Source organism: Zeugodacus cucurbitae, chromosome 5 (genome assembly GCF_028554725.1).
Source record: "Zeugodacus cucurbitae isolate PBARC_wt_2022May chromosome 5, idZeuCucr1.2, whole genome shotgun sequence".
Taxonomy (NCBI): Eukaryota; Metazoa; Arthropoda; class Insecta; order Diptera; family Tephritidae; genus Zeugodacus; species Zeugodacus cucurbitae.
In genome coordinates, this window is record NC_071670.1 from 28,320,588 (window position 1) to 28,339,559 (window position 18,972).

At 38.6% G+C, this 18,972-nt stretch overlaps 2 protein-coding genes across 9 annotated transcripts; both read right to left on the reverse strand.

The window, feature by feature from the left end:
- Window positions 1–1,582: 1,582 nt before the first annotated feature.
- Window positions 1,583–11,627, reverse strand: LOC105215419 (putative mediator of RNA polymerase II transcription subunit 12). Of its 8 annotated transcripts, none has more exons than XM_029042370.2 (6): window positions 8,223–11,627; window positions 6,699–6,951; window positions 5,815–5,983; window positions 5,302–5,465; window positions 3,455–4,469; window positions 1,583–2,867 (listed from the first exon to the last, which is right to left on the reverse strand). In XM_029042370.2, exons 2-6 carry the CDS (start codon window positions 6,720–6,722, stop codon window positions 1,990–1,992), a joined length of 2,250 nt encoding a protein of 749 aa, XP_028898203.2. In that variant the 5' UTR covers window positions 6,723–6,951; window positions 8,223–11,627; the 3' UTR covers window positions 1,583–1,989. The 8 variants fall into 8 exon arrangements, with proteins under 8 accessions (XP_028898203.2, XP_028898198.2, XP_028898202.2 ...); XM_029042365.2 differs by having other exon boundaries at window positions 6,699–6,986; XM_029042369.2 differs by having other exon boundaries at window positions 8,216–11,627.
- Window positions 11,628–15,881: 4,254 nt separating this feature from the next.
- Window positions 15,882–16,376, reverse strand: LOC105215380 (uncharacterized). The gene has a single exon (XM_011189265.3). It carries the CDS (start codon window positions 16,277–16,279, stop codon window positions 16,004–16,006), a length of 276 nt encoding a protein of 91 aa, XP_011187567.1. The 5' UTR covers window positions 16,280–16,376; the 3' UTR covers window positions 15,882–16,003.
- Window positions 16,377–18,972: the final 2,596 nt, after the last annotated feature.

Consider the following 18,972-nt stretch of genomic DNA (forward strand, 5'->3'; position numbering starts at 1 on the left):
TACTCTAATAAACGGCTTTTTCATAAACTTGGGAATATCGCCAGGTGATTCGGCAGCTCACACACAATATATTTACATATGTAATTATGCATATACATACTATGTACATGTAAGCTCTCGTATATCTAGTAGACGCATTAAAAAGTTTTAGCACTTAACAATGCTTAACTTAGCAAAAAATTCTGAATAAATATAATTTCCATATACATATGTATGTTGTATTTATTTTTAAGTGAAATTTTCTAAATGCGGTAATTGAAAAAGTTTTTTCAACCTCAAAGGACGCTCTTGAAGTTGTTGAGTCTATGGGTATTAATTGTTGTTTATAGCCGCTAAACGCGTTTCATTAGCTACGTATGGCAAATTTGGGGGCATCCAACTTTTGTGGTACATAGAATATCACCGCTACAGATAAGGTGCATAGAAACATATCGTACACTCATATTTACATTAATTCATGTCAACTTAATATTTTATTTATTTAAATGGCACCTTAGCTGTTTGGCTTGAGTTCTGATAATAGGCATGACGCAGTTTAGAATCTGCACATACATACGTATGTACTTACGGAAATCACATACGAACCACTGTATGTCGGCTGCGGGACACAACGCCTTTGGTCTAGTTTTCGAAATCTATGATTTTGTATTTATTTGATAAAAAGAGGCGAAATTATTTCGCGATGGTAATCGGATATAAAGTGTGTAGCAAGTAAGTAAGCTCAAATGCTCATTGGCTTTCTAAAATAATAAATATACTCGTTTAATTCTGATTTTCAAAAGTGGGCGTCACTATGGATCTAAACTGAATTGCGGTGTAGGAACGGCGGTATACTCCAAGGATCTTGACATTGTTAGCTTTGGCGTCACCAAAGAGCGAGCGAGCGCAGTCAACAACTATAGGATGGCTTTGAGCTCATTAATAGAAAAACTCTACCTGTCCATAATATGCATTCCCGACCACATATCAGGCACTATTAAGAGAGAGATCTTCACACTCAGTAGGAACACTCAGTAGAAAAAAATGGAAATCGATAAACAAATGCAAAATGGCAAATCAAATTTGGCCTAAATATGTCAGGATAAGAATCAACGACCTATTAAATAGATCCAGGAAAAGCATATATAGACTTACATAACTGGACAAACCAGGGATTCATCAAGCACCAAACCTTGTATGGATTTCCACAAAAAGTACTACGGTAATAAGTAGTTTCATTGATAGCACCAAATGGTTTGACTATGAAACGATATAGCAAGGTATAAAGGTCTTACATTAGTGCATCAAAACGACGCATCTAGCGTTAATTGAGCCGGAATGGAATGGAATGCCTACCGTAATCCTAACAACAAATAAGGAATTTAAATAAATAAACACAATATATAGGGAAAATAAATATGATTCATTTATACTGACTTGTTTGACCTGATGTAGAAATGGCGTATGTGCTATATCATATTTTATTTTTTTTTTAAATCGTTGTATGTCATCGTAAAATATGAAACTCGCAAATATCAAAATTTTGCTTTAACACTATCATAGTACCGATACTCACATACTGAAATAGTTCTGAAAATTTCAAGAAAGTCGGTTTAGAGGTTTCGAGGTCTAAAGCGATACATAAATTTATTTATATACTTATGTATATATGTATATGTAAATATACATTAAGATTTAAGGTATATATAATTACGAAATATAATTACTGTACAATATCTATAAAGCTAGACTATGCATATACAAGTTATAGAGTTATCAAATAGCATAGAAATAAATATGTATACAGGGTGAGCAAATAAATAATCGCAATAATCGTATACTGAACGATAAAAGTGAGTTGTAAAAACATATTTTAAGCAGGCATTTTAGCATGCATACAGCCTTGTATGCAGATACAAATCAAAGACAATGTCTCCGTAGCAACGTAACCCCTAAGTCTATGGTTTTCGCCCCCATCCCTCATGCTCTCAACACCGCTATCTCACTACTTTAAGGGTACTTAACAATGGCGTTGTTGTCGTCATTACCGTCACTTGTCGTCGTTGAACCTAATTGTTGTTGCTGTTGCTTCCGATCCGGTTCCGGCCGCAATTGTTGTTGTTGCTGCTGATTATCGACATCAGCATTTGCTACATTTTCTAGCAGCTTTTGTGACACCAAGGGTGTGCCGGGGTTATACAGGTGCGTTCCATAGTGCACACCAGCCGGATGTATGAAGTACGGCAATCCCCCTCCTGACCATGATGCCCCCCCGATGCTGTCGACAGCATCCTGCGGTGCCACATAGACTGCAGGCCGGTTAGTGAATGCCGACAATGCTGGTGGTTCATGTTGATGCGAAGACTGCTGCAGCTGAAGCGGTGCTTTCGCAACTAAGAGGCTTTGTGGGCTTAATGCTGCTGCAAACGGTGATGGCCCACCGGATGGTGGCTGAATGTGATAGTAGTGCGGTGTTAGAGCAGTCTGTGGCGCGAGCAATGCACTTGGTGACGACAATTTCACTATTGTTGCTGGATGTTGTGCTGGTCCAAATTGACCTTGAAAGTAACTGGAATAGGGGGATGATGGTAGTGGATGTTGCTCGAGCTGTGAAGGCTGCACAAAGGTGGGACCATAGAACAATACCGGTGGTGCTGCAGGCAGTAGCGATTGTATCGGCAATGCAGTTGTCACTTGTGGTGGGAGTGGAGGTGGAGATGCCGAAGAAGTTACTGCTGAGGGTGAAGACGATGACACCGGACTCACTTTTGGTTTCGGTACGCTACGAACCGACCCTTGATGTGGATGTTGTTGTGGTTGCGCAGGTTTGGACTGCTGCGTGTTGCGCTCTTCGATGGCATGTGCTTGCTGCTGATCCGATGCATGAGCTGCAATTGATTATTAATGAGCTTAAATTTCAGATGTGAGTAAAATACAAAAACAAAGAATTCATACACAATACACTTATACGAACTCTAATCAGAGAATAAAGACACAATTGAAGAAATTGAACGAAATAGCTGATTAATGAGAGTTGAAGAAGAAAATAAGAGATTTTCTTCGTATTAAACCAGTTGCACTAAATATTTCAAAAATATTCAAGAACTCACGTGAACCCACGAACAAATCAGTGGGGGACAGGTTCTCAAATTTAATTCACTTAGTTCTCAATATTATGGAATTACGTGAAAAGTGAAAATCTTCTCACTTTTGGTTTCGGTTTAGGTAACAACGAACTTCGGAAACTCTAGCTCCATTCAGGGAACCAATCTTTATAGAGCATATATGATATGACTGCTCAAGATATGGATTGTGTTTGGACCCATTGTGATAAAAATCGCGTCAAAAATACTGTGTATGAATGTATAAGTGAGTATGTTTCTATCGCGGAATGTCAATGCCGCGCTCCCATCTCTCTCGGATATTAAGATAATGACGGAAGGCGAATATTTAAGCGGCAATGCATTTTAATTACCGTAATGTGGCAAGTGATGAGGTTGTTTGACCTGAAGTTGCAGCTGCTGCTGTGGTGTATGGCGAATGAGTTGCGGCTGCACGTACAACAACTGCGATGCCGGGTAGACGGTAGGCCGAGGACGCGACAACGCTGTAAGGACCAAATTCATCGGATAAGGCAATTGTTGTGGCACCAACGCTGCCGGCGATTGAACATGTGGCCCGGCTGCAGGGTTAGCGTGCGCCGGCGCATGTTGGACATAATGAATAGGTTGCTGTGTGCGATAGAGTTCGCGACTTAATGAACTGCTACTGCCACCGACGCCGCCGCCTCCGCCTGCTCCAATGGGCTGCAAAGCAATGAGTGATGGTAGGGGAGCACGCGGTGAGACCAAGGGCAATGGAGCTGTCGGCAGTGCTTGTTGTTGGTGTTGCTGGGGTGGTAGCGTTGCTCCTTGTTGTGCTGCTAATTGATATTGCAGCTGTCGCACATACGATAATGGAATGGCAATGATGTAATGGATCTGTTGGCGTGAAGGTTGCTGATGCTGATGCTGTTGCGGCTGCGGTTGCTTTTCTAGTGCAACATATGGCTGTTGTTGTTGCGAATATTTTTGAATCACTGGTTGTTGTTCTTGTATCTGTTGACTATATTGTTCGTTTTGTTGCTGTTGTTGTTTTTGTGTGTGTGTGTGTTGTTGCCTGTAATTTTGTGGCGGTTGCTCATGCTGCAAATGTCGCTCCGACGGTATAAAGCCTCCTTCAGCCGTGTTGGGAACATAACTGAGACTTGGCGGTGGCTTCAGCGCCTGGGCCTGCGGCTGCTGGTTATACTGTTGCTCATGGTGGAACTGTTGTTGTTGTGACTGCGGATGTGTCTGTTTCAGGTGCTGCTGATATGGCCCTTTAAAAGGTCCTCTTAAGGTATGTATGGGTGTGCCGTAATGAATGGAGTTATCAACAAAATTCGTATATTTCCCACCATTAGAGGGTCCAGGGATTGGACGAATATTCGGAGGCCTGTTATAATAAGCCTGAAATTAGATGGATTTATGTTTGTAGTATCGTTCAAACCGGTGATGCACTCAAATGTAAATAAAACTCATAATAAAATATAAAAAATAATTCAGAGCTAAGTAGCCATATGAGTATGACACTCACGTCTAATAGCGTTATTACAGCTATTTTAAAAGAGATTAAAAGATAATAGTTAAATAGAATAGTTAGATTTTAAAAGAGAATAGTTACATCCAGTATGTCAAACGAGCGCCTCAACCTAATTTGCTACCTCGACACCAAACTACAAGGATGCAATATGCCCAAAGGTACTTGTTGTCGAACAACGATTGGAAAAAAGTGTTTTTAATGACGAGAAAATATTTAATTTAGATGGCTCCAACGGAAAATACAAATATTGGTGTGATATTCGATGACCACAAGAAACAAGGCATTCTAAATATTTCCTCATGGTATAGGAGGGCTTTCAAGTACAATAGTGCAACCCCAATTTCTTTTACAACGCATGAAATGGATGCAATGAACTACGTTGAACTATTAGACAGCGTTAATTGATTTTCGGAACGGTTTTGTGAGAAACCATTGATTTTTCAGCAAGATAACTGGCCCGCCATCAGCACCAACTTAAACCTCGTGGAAAACCTCTGGTGACTTTCTCTAAGGATATTAAATATAAACTTCCTCAACTGAAACTTCTCATAAGAGGGCGCTTATCAACATAACAGGAGACCATTATTTCCGACAACAGTATACAAAACTGAGTATATAATCAGCCAATAGTAAGAACCATTCCGAAGTTCAATGATAATGACGCATGTATGTAGAGTGCGAGAAAGTTTCGCGCCTTACCTGTGGGGCTGCCCCTTCGGCAACATAACGAACTGTTGTTGGCTGAAAAGTGATGGAAGCAGGAGACGGTTGGAATTGCTGCGGCTGAGATGGCAATTGCTGATAAGTAGTACTTGTTATGGAGCTGAAAGGTTCACTTTCTTTAAGTGTAAAAGGTGTTGGTCCTGTAAATATTGAAAATTAAAATAAAATTGTATTATTAACAGCCGGTTTCACGAAATATTTGCATTGAAAAATAAATTCCATTTAATTTTAATTTTTATTCAACTTTGGACTTAGTTTTCTGCTTTTCGCCATTACTCACATTTGGCATCCAAAAAATTAAAAAGCAGTCATGTTGGTAAGAAAAAAAAGCTGATTTATGTAAACAAATAAATTGTATTTATTTATCAAAATGGGGAAAAAATTGGAAATCAAATGGTGAAACTCAAATAAATAATTTTTCACTTAAATTTGTTTCGTGAAACCGGCTGTAAAAGTTCAAAATAAAAATTTCGATTAAGACTCACTCACCGGTTTGATCAGAAGAGTCGCGTTTTTCTGTTTTACTCTTTGTTACAGGTGCTACATTCGATTTGACTTTTACTGTATCGACGGTTGTCTCCACAGCAAGACTGTCACTTATGTTCGCCACATTATCGCCGAAAGTTCCAGCACAGCATACAAGTAGCAGCAAAGGTATCTGCGAAAAACGAGGTGGAAGATAGGGATTTCAATTGAGTCATCAAACTTAACGTAAACTGAATGCATTATTAACCAAATTGTCGTATTTAATGGAATGTTAGTCAAATATTCCAGTATTGGAATATCTCTATGAATACATATTTATGACATATTCTATTACCAGTTTTTAAAATATACGTTTCTTGTTTTGTATTCAAAATGTTCTCAGTACAGTGACATCTCTATACAGTTCATATGACTCCTTAATACACATCCTTAATATAATCACAGAATCCTTTATTTAAATATGACATTGAGTTTGAAAAATGGATGATCGCTACAACGTTAGGGCATTAGTGTGTAAGAATCAGTGGGTGTTTTAATTTTTAATTGAGTTTATTATCATTTCATCTCATTCCTACACCATTCGACCCTTTAACAACGTTTTTTATATAACGAGATATTTATTTAAAGAGTCCTATCAATTCTTCAGCTCCCTAAATTCGTCCTCCTCAACTAGCCTCTAATGAATTGAATGTTTGAGTTTTTTTAGTATCATGACTACAGGGTTAATTTACGAATTTCGTCTTTGCCTATACATTATTTGAACAGAATTCAAAGGTCACCGCCATTTTTATTTTACATTTTTTATTTTACATTGACACAATGACAATTGAGTACAAGCTCCCAATTATGTTTTGTTTTAGTATCAAAAGCAGTTAATAAATATTTACCCGTAAATAATATGTTTTTTCCATATTTGCTCGTTACACAAATTTCTGTTCTAGTCGCGTTTGTTGTTGTTTTTTGACGGTTATCGCGATATTTCGATTGTAGCAATCCGAATATTTAATATTTCGAAGCCTTTTAATGCTTACAACATTTTAATTTTGTTCGCTAATTTGCATATATACACGGATTTTGTCCGTAATTCAGTGTTGCTTTTGTTGTTGTTGCATTTATTGTAATGTTGTCAAATTCAATTAACTGTACCAAATTAAATTAACGCACGCCCGACGAAACTTGTTAATTGAACACATGTACATGTAAATGAAGGACAAGCACGAACCACAAAATACAAAACAAGTGAGAATAAAACATGCTAATAAGCAGCAAAAAAATCCATCGATTATCCGAGTATAACATTTATTATGTTCAAAGCGTGTTATTCGCAACAAATCAACTCTAAATATTGTGAGACCAGTGACAGGGTGCGCTCGCATGATTATGGTAACATGCTCATAAATATATGCGTTCGCTTGAAAAACGCTACAATAGTTCGACAAAAAACTGTAAACGTTACCGCGCCTCTCCTCCAACGACTCCTACCTACCCAAATCTCTCTTAAAAGTACAGGAGCGGGGGAAACCGCCAGGGATAAGCTCAGTGACATACTGATGATCTAGTAGCCTGGGAATGAAGTCGAAGCGCGCAAAGATACTAGTGTCCTACGGCACTCAGTCCTCTACATACCCAGCTTCCCTAAGCATGATAGCAGTTTTCACAGCCATACACCTTTCTGCTATGTCCACGAGTGCTATATGCAGTAAAGAATTGAATACCAAAGTCGTTGTGGTCAGAAAATCCTTTCAACAGTTAGAGTTTCTTCGTCCGCTTAGGCGAACACCAGGCATCCGCTTTATTCAAGCTTTTACAGAAGGTCGTCTACGACCACGAGAGTTTAATGTTCCCAATTTGCAAATAACTATTACCAAATCATAGTACAGCAAGGTTCTAAACCAGCCAACACTATCCATCACTATGTTAGATAACAACTGAACTATGCTTTCAAAACTCTTTTCAACATAGTTCGGAAATAGATCCAGAAACGAAACTTTGCAGCACTAAAGTGAAAGTCGACATTATAAAGGTTTTGTATCCCTTCGTATTTTAGTTGACATCAACTTCAAGAAGTAGAGATTTCACTTGAGCGCTATCTTTTGCAACAGAAAAGAAACTAATTTCATTCTATGTAATACTGCACAATTCACAATTATTACTTCACTATTCAAAACACCTTAATTTGCTTCCTGCCTATGGTGGAAGCATGCAACATATTTGCATAAGTTCAATGTCACTGGCACACAATGGGAAACAGAAATCGCGATCGCTGCCTTTAACACGCCACAGCGCACAATTCGGTTCACTCATAGCCGGTGGCTGGCACTTGTACTCATAAGTATGCACCTGCGCTTCCTCCTCCTCCTCAATGGTATAAGCTGACTTTGGCAGCTTTTCCGCGTTTACTCACGCGATACCTTTTCAACGCCCGCTAATCGTTTAACTTGGCATTGCGCGTTGCGCGCTGAGACGTGCGGATTACTAAACCGTTTGCTGCACTAACTGTAGAGCCACTTATATTGTGGCGCGTTCGCGTGCCGAGTACTTCGCAGAAAGTGAAACTGAGGCCGCCTCTGGTATGGATTTTATACTTATTGGCAGGTGTTCGGTGGTGCAGCGGCAGCATGGTCCGTTAACTAAACCCGTACATTTCAAATGGGAGTATTTTCATGGTGTGCGTTAAATACGACATGCGGCTCACAAGCGTTTGGTTCAATCAACTACAACACGGTTTGAGTAGTTTTTCCTTAGGCCTGTTTGAACAAGCACTGCAGCGATTTGACGCCTTGTCGCGTCCAAGAAGGAAGTGTTCGGATGTCAAATATTTTTAATATGTTTGTTTAGGTTTTAATTAGACATTTCACTTAAGGATTAGTGTAAACATCCAAGCTTATGATGCCAATTATATTGCGGTCATAATTTTGAAGATTAGTTTCTTCATGATCAACCTAATCAGTTTGGATAGTTTGGACTCAGAGATTTGAATGCATCACTGTCATTGACTGAAATAAGTTTCGGTCGCGGCAATATCGTGAATTATCTGCACTTTTTCAAAACAATTGAAACTCCTGTATTCTTCTTCTTTATTGGCGTAGACACCGCCTATGCGGTTATAGCCGAGTCAACAACAGCGCGCCACTCATTTTTCCTTTTGAGTTCTATAAGTTATACGACGACATTGAAACACAGTTAGTATAGTTAAAATCGGGCGTTACTATTACTAAAGATCTGGTTTGAGTCCAAATTGCAACCAACAATAAATCAATTCTTCTAACGATTCCATATTCCAAGCGATGAGAAATATTTTAAAAATCTGTTCGCAAATGCAAATGGCTTTGTTTTAGATAGCATCAAGCCGCAGTACACAAACTCGAGGATAAACGCAGCCAAGCATTAAGCAAAGGTCATCACTTTCATAAACACACTAAATAAAAAATTGCACCTAATTAACCACATCATGGTTTTAATTTCCTACTTACACGAATATAATGGTATAGCCATCGACTTATTGACAATTGTTCTTCATATGGATATCGCACAAATTATGTGATATAGCATCCATATATACTCCTAGTATACACCATTTGAGATATCTTAACAAACATAGTTTATATAAGGAAATGCCTTCATTATTTATGATAAGTACAGTATTAATATAACCAAATACGAAGAGTGCTTTAGTATTTGGTAGCGTGATTTTGTGATTTTTTAACACCTAATTGGTTATATATTTATTAATTAGTGTCTGGAATTTTACAACATTATATAATAATTTTCCACTCATCAAGTTATGTCGCTTAATTGATTCCGTTTAGGTTGGTCCAATACAATCCATCCACAATACTTCTGAGTACAAAATGATAGGTGTACTAAGTTTCATTAAAATATGTTAAATTTTACTCACGATACTTCTCGTCTCCTGAGTATAGAACTGTTAAAACTAAACGAACAACATATATATAAATATATAGACCAAGGTAATCTGAATGACAAGTAGAGTTGAAATCTACATAACTTCAGTAAAAATTTAAATAAAGCAAGTAAGTAAAGGCTAAGTTCAGGTGCAACCGAACATTTTATACTCTCTCAATTTATTGATATAGGTTTTTTAAGATATTACACAATTTGATCCATATATTCGGCATAAAGTCCACTAGAATAACGAAAACCAACATTTATAGTATATGAGGGCTGAGGTAATTCCTGAACCGATTTCATTATTAAGGCCATCGTATTTTTGAAAACCTATAATTATGGAAGTATATATGAGGTAGGGGATGTTATGAACCGATTTTAACCATTTTTGGTACAGAGACACACTATTGGAAGAAAAAGATTCCCTCTGAATTAAAATAAGATATCTGAGAGATTTACCGATATTGTCGGTGAAAAATTATACAAAGGCACTGAATTCTTCCTATTCGATATCCTGGGCATTGAAAAGTTATAGTCCGATTTCCAAATTTTTTTCACAAGTGATGCCACAGATTATATACAATATTTGTGCAAAGTTTTATTCCGCTATCTTAGTTGGTTCCTTATGTATATATTATAAAGTGAAAGAATGAGATGCAATTCAAAATTGAGTTATATGGAAAGTAGTCGTGGTTGTCAAACGATTTCACTCATTTTCCACACGTGTCATCAGGGTGTCAAAAAATGCTCTTTACCGAATTTCATTGAAATCGGTAGAGTAGTTCCTGAAATATGGTTTTTGACCCATAAGTGGGCGACGCCACGCTCATTTTCCATTTTGGAAAAAAAATCTGAGTACAGTTTCCTTCTGTAATTTCTTCTGCAAAATGAAGGGTTTCTGATGTTATTCATTAGTGAGTTAATGCACTTTTAGTAATTTTCAACTTAATCTTTGTATGGGAGGTGGGCGTGGTTATTATCCAATTTCCACAATTTTCGTGGTGTATAATGGGGTACGTAAGGAAAACGACTGCAGAAAGTTCGGTTTTTTTAGTTTCATTGGTGTGCGAGATATATACAAAAAAACCTATTTGTGGGCGTGGCCTCTCCCCCAAATAAAAAATAATTACATCCAAATATGCTCCTTCCTTGTGAGATCCTTTGTATCAAAAATTTATGGGGGTGGCAGTGGACCGATTTCGCCCATTTTCGAAAGCAACCCTCTCACAGTCCCAAGGAATATTTGTGTTTCGTCAAGATATCTTAATTTTTACTCAAGTTACAGTTAAGTTTGTATACATATCCACCAATCATTACGGAATCATTTTCCATATACACCTCATTATCCTCCTTGTTATGTTGGCCGAAATGCATGAGTATGAAAAGCTTGAAAAGCTGGCCGACATGGGTAATGCTCGAAAATTTTATGAAAAGATGAGGCGATTAACAGAAGGTTTCAAGACCGGAGCATTATCATGTAGGGACCGAGAAAGTAATCTGGTAACGGATGTCCAGAGCACACTGGGATTATGGAGGGAACACTTCTCCGACCTGCTCAATGGCAGTGAAAGTACAACACCAGGAGATGGCGAACCCGATTCCCCAATCGATGACGATGGAATAGATGTTCCATTACCCGACCATGAAGAAATTCGAATAGCAATTACCCGCTTGAAGAACAACAAAGCGGCGGGGGCCGATGGATTACCGGCCGAGCTATTCAAATACGGCGTCGAAGAACTGATAAGGTGCATGCATCAGCTTCTTTGTAGAATATGGTCGGAAGAAAGCATGCCTGACGATTGGAATCTTAGTGTGCTCTGCCCAATCCATAAGAAGGGAGACCCCACAATCTGCGCCAACTACCGTGGTATAAGTCTCCTCAATATCGCATATAAGGTTTTGTCGAGCGTATTGTGTGAAAGACTAAAGCCCAGCGTCAACGAACTGATTGGACCTTATCAGTGTGGCTTTAGACCTGGAAAATCCACAATGGACCAGATATTCACCATGCGCCAAATCTTGGAAAAGACCCGAGAGAGAAGAATACTCACCATCTTTTTATCGATTTTAAAGCTGCCTTCGATAGCACGAAAAGGAGCTGCCTTTATGCCGCGATGTCTGAATTTGGTATCCCTGCAAAACTAATACGGCTATGTAAGCTGACATTGAGCAACACCAAAAGCTCCGTCAGGATCGGGAAGGACCTCTCCGAGCCGTTCGATACCAAACGAGGCTTCAGACAGGGTGACTCACTATCTGCAGAACTAAATAGAGAGGGTACAGTCTTCTACAAGAGTGTACAGCTCCTGGCGTATGCCGATGATATTGATATCATCGGAAGCAACAACCGCGCCGTTTGTTCTGCGTTTTCCAGACTAGATAAAGAAGCGAAGCGTATGGGTCTGGTGGTGAATGAGGACAAGACGAAATATCTCCGGTCATCAAACAAACAGTCAGCGCACTCGCGTCTTGGCTCCCACGTCACTGTTGACAGTCATAACTTTGAAGTTGTAGATAATTTCGTTTATCTGGGAACCAACATTAACAACACCAACAATGTCAGCCTTGAAATCCAACGCAGAATCACTCTTGCCAACAGGTGCTACTTTGGACTGAGTAGGCAATTGAAAAGTAAAGTCCTCTCTCGACGAACCAAAATCAAACTCTATCATTATTGCAAACTCGCTCATTATTGCCGTCCTGATATATGGCGCTGAAGCGTGGACGATGACAACATCCGATGAGACGACTCTTGGGGTTTTCGAGAGAAAGGTTTTGCGCAAGATTTATGGTCCTCTAAACATTGGCAACGGCGAATAAGGCAGACGATGGAACGATGAGCTGTACGATTTATACGACGACATTGACATAGTTCAGCGAATAAAAAGACAGCGGCTACGCTGGCTAGGTCATGTTGTACGGATGGAAGAAAACACTCCAGCTCTGAAAGTATTCGATGCAGTACCCGCTGGAGGAAGCCGCGGAAGAGGACGACCTCCACTCCGGTGGAAAGACCAAGTGCAAAGTGACCTGGCTTCACTTGGTGTTTCCAGTTGGCGCCAAAAAGCAAAAAGGAGGAATGAGTGGCGCGCTCTGGTGGATTCGGCTATAATCGCTTAAAGCGGTTCCTACGCCAAATATATATATATATGTTGAAAACTACTAAAATTACTTAAACTAACTAAGTAAAAACGTCAGAAACCGTAAACATTATGTTAAAGATGATAAAGGAACTATTCGACCACTTTCAGCATCATTCAGTTCGAAAGATTTTCTTGGCATCTCGACTACAGTTTGAAAATGAGCAGAATAAGTTCACAACGACAACAATTATGAATTGCATCTGATTCATTCACTTTTCAATATATAAATTAATTATCGGTGAAGATATCCGAACAAAACTTTGCACATATACTGAATTTAAAGTGTAGCATCGTTCGTCTAAAAATTGTGGAAAACGGACAGTAACTTTTCAAGGTGCCGATACCGCACATGAAGACCTGTGTTTATCAAAAATATAGGTCAATATCTCAGATAGCCCCATATACATTTATCTGATATAAATACCCTATATATGTATATAAGAAATAACATATTTATCCCGATCAGTACTTAATGCTGAAATACGCGTCCAACCATTCGTTCTATTTTGGCAAATGAACACGTGTTTATTATTTAAAATACCACGAATGTAATCAAATGCCGTTAAGAATAGTATAAGCTACGAAAAGGGACTAATTTAAACCTTTTTAACCACTTATTTTCTACGCTAGGCATCTTTGAAAATACACCGGGACACATAGAACCCGTTCGGATTGAAATGGATAATCGGTTCAAGAATTATAATGATTTTCTTAATGGTAGTCGACTTTATTCCGAATATCTGAGTTGAATTATGCGTTATCTTATTAAAATTAAATAAATAAATTGTGAGTGTATAAAATGTAGGATTACACCCGAACTTAGCCATTTCTTACAGTTTTGAACACTTTTCGGGTGGAGACTAGAATGAGCTTAAAAGTCTACAGAGTTCCTAGTTTGGATTTCCTATAGATATATTCACATTTCTATTGGCACTTGATGCTAACCACCCACAGCTTTTGTTTCTTTAGCTACAAAGTGAAGTTATAAGAAGAAATTGGTATCCAAGATTCGATGAAGACTACTTTCATTTGCAAGTTCTTTTATTTGCAGCAAACATAAATTTTACATTGAAAGTCGTTTTGAACATCCCCAAAAAGTGTACACTTCCGTTCGAACCGGTCCCAATCGCTGCTCTACTTTGTAAAGGAAATATATTTTTTATTGCTTGTGGCACAAGTTGCGCAATAGGTTCAATGATGAAGTCCATCGGACGACCAGTTTGCACACACATACCCACTCGTATATGTAACTGTACACAAATATGTGATTATTAGGCGCCAGCATATACGGAGCAGCCAGCGACATACTCTATTTTGTTATTGTTGTTGCCAACTATTTACATGAAATGCGGAATCGGTGTTAGACAACAAAAAGTAAACCATTCACAGCCAGAAACGACTATCAGCAAATCCAATGAAATATTTACTCGAAACTCAAACAAGTCCGACTGAACTCAGATGAACCGAGCTGATTGTGTGTCCACAGTGATAATGTAATGCAACAACAAATACACCAAATTAGTGCGTACATTGCGCGCAAACATACTTACATTGCGCCGTAAATACGAGTAAACGAATGGTTCCAGTTCAATTTGGTGTGAGCAATAAAATCAGCATTAATACTATTGACGGAATGTGCGACCGGTTTCAAGAGCAAAACCCTCGAAAGGCTGGCCACCTCCCATCTTCTCATGCGTACTTTGATTGCATTGAATTCCGAGGAAAAAAATCAAGCAGCAATAACAAAGTAATTTTGGAGATGAGGAAACTAATTCATTTAAATAGAGTCAAGCAACTTTTTAACGAACTTGCCACTACTGCGTCTTCCGCGCCCAATTTCGTGACTTCCCCTCCAAAGTTGAAGTAACTTCAAGCGCAGGCAGTTTTGGTACGACAATTGACGATTGTGGCCTGTTAGCTGTTCGCTGTTGGCTGCGAGCTGTGAGCGACTAGTAACTTGTAAGTAAGTGGCGTGAAAGTGGAAAAGTTTGTGTTACCACTGCTAGCGATTGACTTTGGCTATTGCAATTACCTAACGGTCCGCCACGGTTGTTACCTTTGTTGTTGTTTTTTCGTATACGAACGCAGCACTTCGGGCAGGATAATAATACTTTGTTCGACAATAACGTAGTTCTTCTACAATCAAAAAGGTATGGAAATTGAGAGCTAGTAAGGCTCATGAGACCTGAGCTCAGAAACTTTGAGTTTGTGGATAATGGATGAGGATCTCCACTTGCATTTTCCTACCACCGCCTTATTATGATTAAAAACCGAAAGCTATTTATGAAACATGTTGCACTAGTCACTTTTTAATTACAGTAAATTGTTGCGAAATATGTACTATACACATCCTCACTCAGACGCACATCCCTCTAAAATTTATTTCCTTTAGGAGTAAGGCTCGCGTAAACGCTTGTTATAAAGAGAGACTTGAAGTTCGGTTGCGTTCAAATTTGCAACTACCTTACTTGTTTTCTGCTTGTTTTGAAGGCAGTCGTACGATCTCTAGCATTGTTGTAATTGTGGTGGGGAATGTGGCCGCTAATTTGAAATAAAGTTGCCCAAAGTGCCCGAAACGATTCGGAAGTGCAAATGCGATTTCCATGTTGAAGCGCGAAACAGCCGAAGGGAACAAACACTCAGTTAGCACCAAGCCAGGTCAATACCAGGGAAACATACTTTAATAAGCGTTCCATCTATCTCTCTGTCTCTCTCTCTCTCTAGAGCGCTGGCACTAAGAAAATTCGATAATAACTTCGACTTCGCTTTGTTGCATGCCAAGCGCCAACGATAGTGGTAATTGTAATTGCACTTATTTAAATAGTTTAATGACACCCAATTTGAGGCAGTCTGAACAGACAGATACATATATTAGCTCGCGTGTAACTGTCCCTAACCGTCTATGTATATTTGCCGTAGAAAAGCTGAAGGCGACTGATGGTAGGGGAGGCCTTGTGGATTAGTCAACGCTCCTCCTTGAAAACTTGTGGTGTGGTAATTGTTCGCATATGAACGTGTTTGGCACTTTGCACTATCAAATATTTATTGCAGCACATTTTCAATTAAATAGAAGCACAAACTTAGTTATAGGTGAGATAATTGCACAAATAATTACACGTACAATGCAATTTCTGTTTCTAAGAATAGCAATGACAGCTCTCACGTCGGCACATGCCCATCCAGTGGTTGAGTTTCTTGCAATATTCCTGGCAGCGTGGATAGTGTGGGTGGTAGCGCGATAGTTCCCGGCAAAGGCCTCGGTCCATGGCGATGGCTCGTGACTTGACTGAAGCGATCCCCAGAGGCTCCGTCACATCGTCGTCGTTCTCGTCATTGCTTCTGGGCAAACGGGTGAATGCTGAGGCACAGGCACATAACGCCAGCAAAACCAAAACAAGCTTGAAGTATTCCATTTTTAACGCTGTGAAGATAAGCTGTTGCGAGCAAACGTCTCATTCAGATTTTCAAATTTCGACTGGCTGTCCAGCAGTTTCGCCAACAACTAGTACAAAATTATCAGTATAATATATACACTGGCGAACAGTCGAATGTACACAACTATAACGTTTTTTTCTTTATAGAGCCGGTAACTCCTAAGAGCGAGCGAAATTTTTATTTTCGTGATGGATAAAGCTTCTCCAAAACGCGCAATGCTTCAATCTCTCTAGGTTTATACCAATATTTTTGACATTTTTTACGTTTCTCAATATCGATTAAGATATTATAAGGGACCACTTAATGACCACCTGATTTTGTTGCCGATATATTAGCGTCCTCCATTAATTCTAGATCGTTTCAGTCACAAATTTTAAATAGTAACCGGCTTTCCCAGTGTAGTCGTAATTTTGGAATGTACTAAAAGTCCAAATGTTTCGAAAACTAATTAACTTAACCAGAACAACCTCTTCGTAAAGTGAAAATTTCGGTGGCTAAGATGGAATAGTAGAGATGCTATGCACTTAAATGATATGAAGACCACGCATTTATAATCTAAACGTTATCTGACAAGTAAATCACATCATGACTTAGAATTATTGAAGTAATGCATTTTTGGTGTGTTGAAAATAACAATAACGTTAATCAATTCATAACATCCTGCAAAACCATAAGATCCCCTTTAAGTTTACGCTTTCGGCGGATTTCACAAATCGTATACTTTTATTTTTTGTTTGGTGTATTTGTTATTTCATTATCGTAACAAGGTAATAAATAATCAAAAACAAACATTTTGACAAAAACAAATTCGGTTGGATTGTTCACGTTGTTTGGTATATTGTATGAACATTTTGAATTAGAAATTCTAATCTGACTATAATAATAAATAAACGAATAAAACGCAATAATATTACACTCTCCCTACGCACAGAAATGTGACATGAAATCATGTCTGACGAAAACCAAATAAAGTTTGTCCATATAAGAATCCTATCAATTTAAATTCCTAAACACAAATCCTAAATTGATGTCAAATATCATATATATAGAGCACATCAGATGCATTCGAACAAAAATGTGGACATTTAGTTATTTCATCCAACGGTTATAAAGGTTTAAATCCGTAGTAGATTTAACGTACGTACGTACGTGAAACTTAAACCTCAAATATAAATTTCAACTTAAAAAGTGCCACTTCTTATTTGAAGCAAATACTTATACTATATATAACAAGGTAGAAAATGTCATACGTCATTATAAGAACTGAAAAAATGCCTAAATTATCGTTTTAAGTGATTAAATAGTTCTTAGCCAATTTGCTTTAGAGTGCCAGTTCCATATAGTGGACCGTACCTAAAAACACTTGTAGAGAAGTAAGCAAATATAATCCAAGATAAAACAAAACAATTTTTGGATCAATGCAAAGCGGCTATTGATAATAAATATTTTTTTATTTTTTTCTTCAATATTTCTTTATTTATTGAATCTGCTCTTTGAAGCCTAACAATAAGTTATAAAATCTTAATTCTAATTAAAACTAGAAAACTAGGTGAAACGTTGGTCTTTAGTGTGCAGGCATATCTCTTCTTTTTAGATGTGATTGATTGCAAGAAAGTACTAAAGCATTAGCCAATGGGTTTGAGCGATCTCGAAGTTTGGATATATATTTGTGTCTGCTGTTCTCTACTTCTCTCTTTACCATGAGAATACCAAGATCTTTATGGATATTTTCATTACGCATGTACCATGGTGAGCACGTTATTGTTCTAAACATTTTTGATTGGAATCTCTGAATTATATCGATATTGGTTGCACACGTCGTACCCCACAGTTGATTGCCATACATCCAAATCGGCTTTATGACCGCGTTCTATAACAGAACTTTGTTGTCTAGGCTATGTTTTGAAATGCGTGAGTATGAATTCGAATAGCAATTACCCGCTTGAAGAACAATACGGCGGCGGGGGCCGATGGATTACCGGCCGAGCTATTCAAATACGGCGGCGAAGAGCTGATAAGGTGCTTGCATCAGCTTCTTTGCAGAATATGGTCGGAAGAAAGCATGCCTGACGATTGGAATCCCAGTGTATTCTGCCCAATACACAAAAAGGGAGACCCCACAATTTGCGCCAATTACCGTGGGATAAGCCTCCTCAACATCGCGTATAAGGTTCTGTCGAGAGCACTGTGTGAAAGACTAAATCCCACCGTCAACAAACTGATTGGACCTTAACAGTGTGGCTTTAGACCTGGAAAATCAACAACAGACCAGATATTCACCATGCACCAAATTTTGGAGAAAACCCATGAAAATAGGATCGACACACACCATCTCTTTGTCGACTTTAAAGCTACTTTCGACAGCACGAAAATGAGCTGCTTTTATGCCGCGATGTCTGAATTTGGTATAACTGCAAAACTAATACTTATACTTGCCGTTGAGCAACACCAAAAGCTCCGTTAGGATCGGTACCAGACGAGGTTTCAGACAAGGTGACTCACTCTCGTGTGATTTCTTCAATCTATTGCTGGAAAAAATAATATGAGCTGCAGAGTTAAATAGAGAAGGTACAATCTTCTATAAGAGTGTACAGCTGCGTACGCCGATGATATCGATATCATTGGAAACAACACCCGCGCCGTTAGTTCTGCTTTTTCCAGACTGGATAAG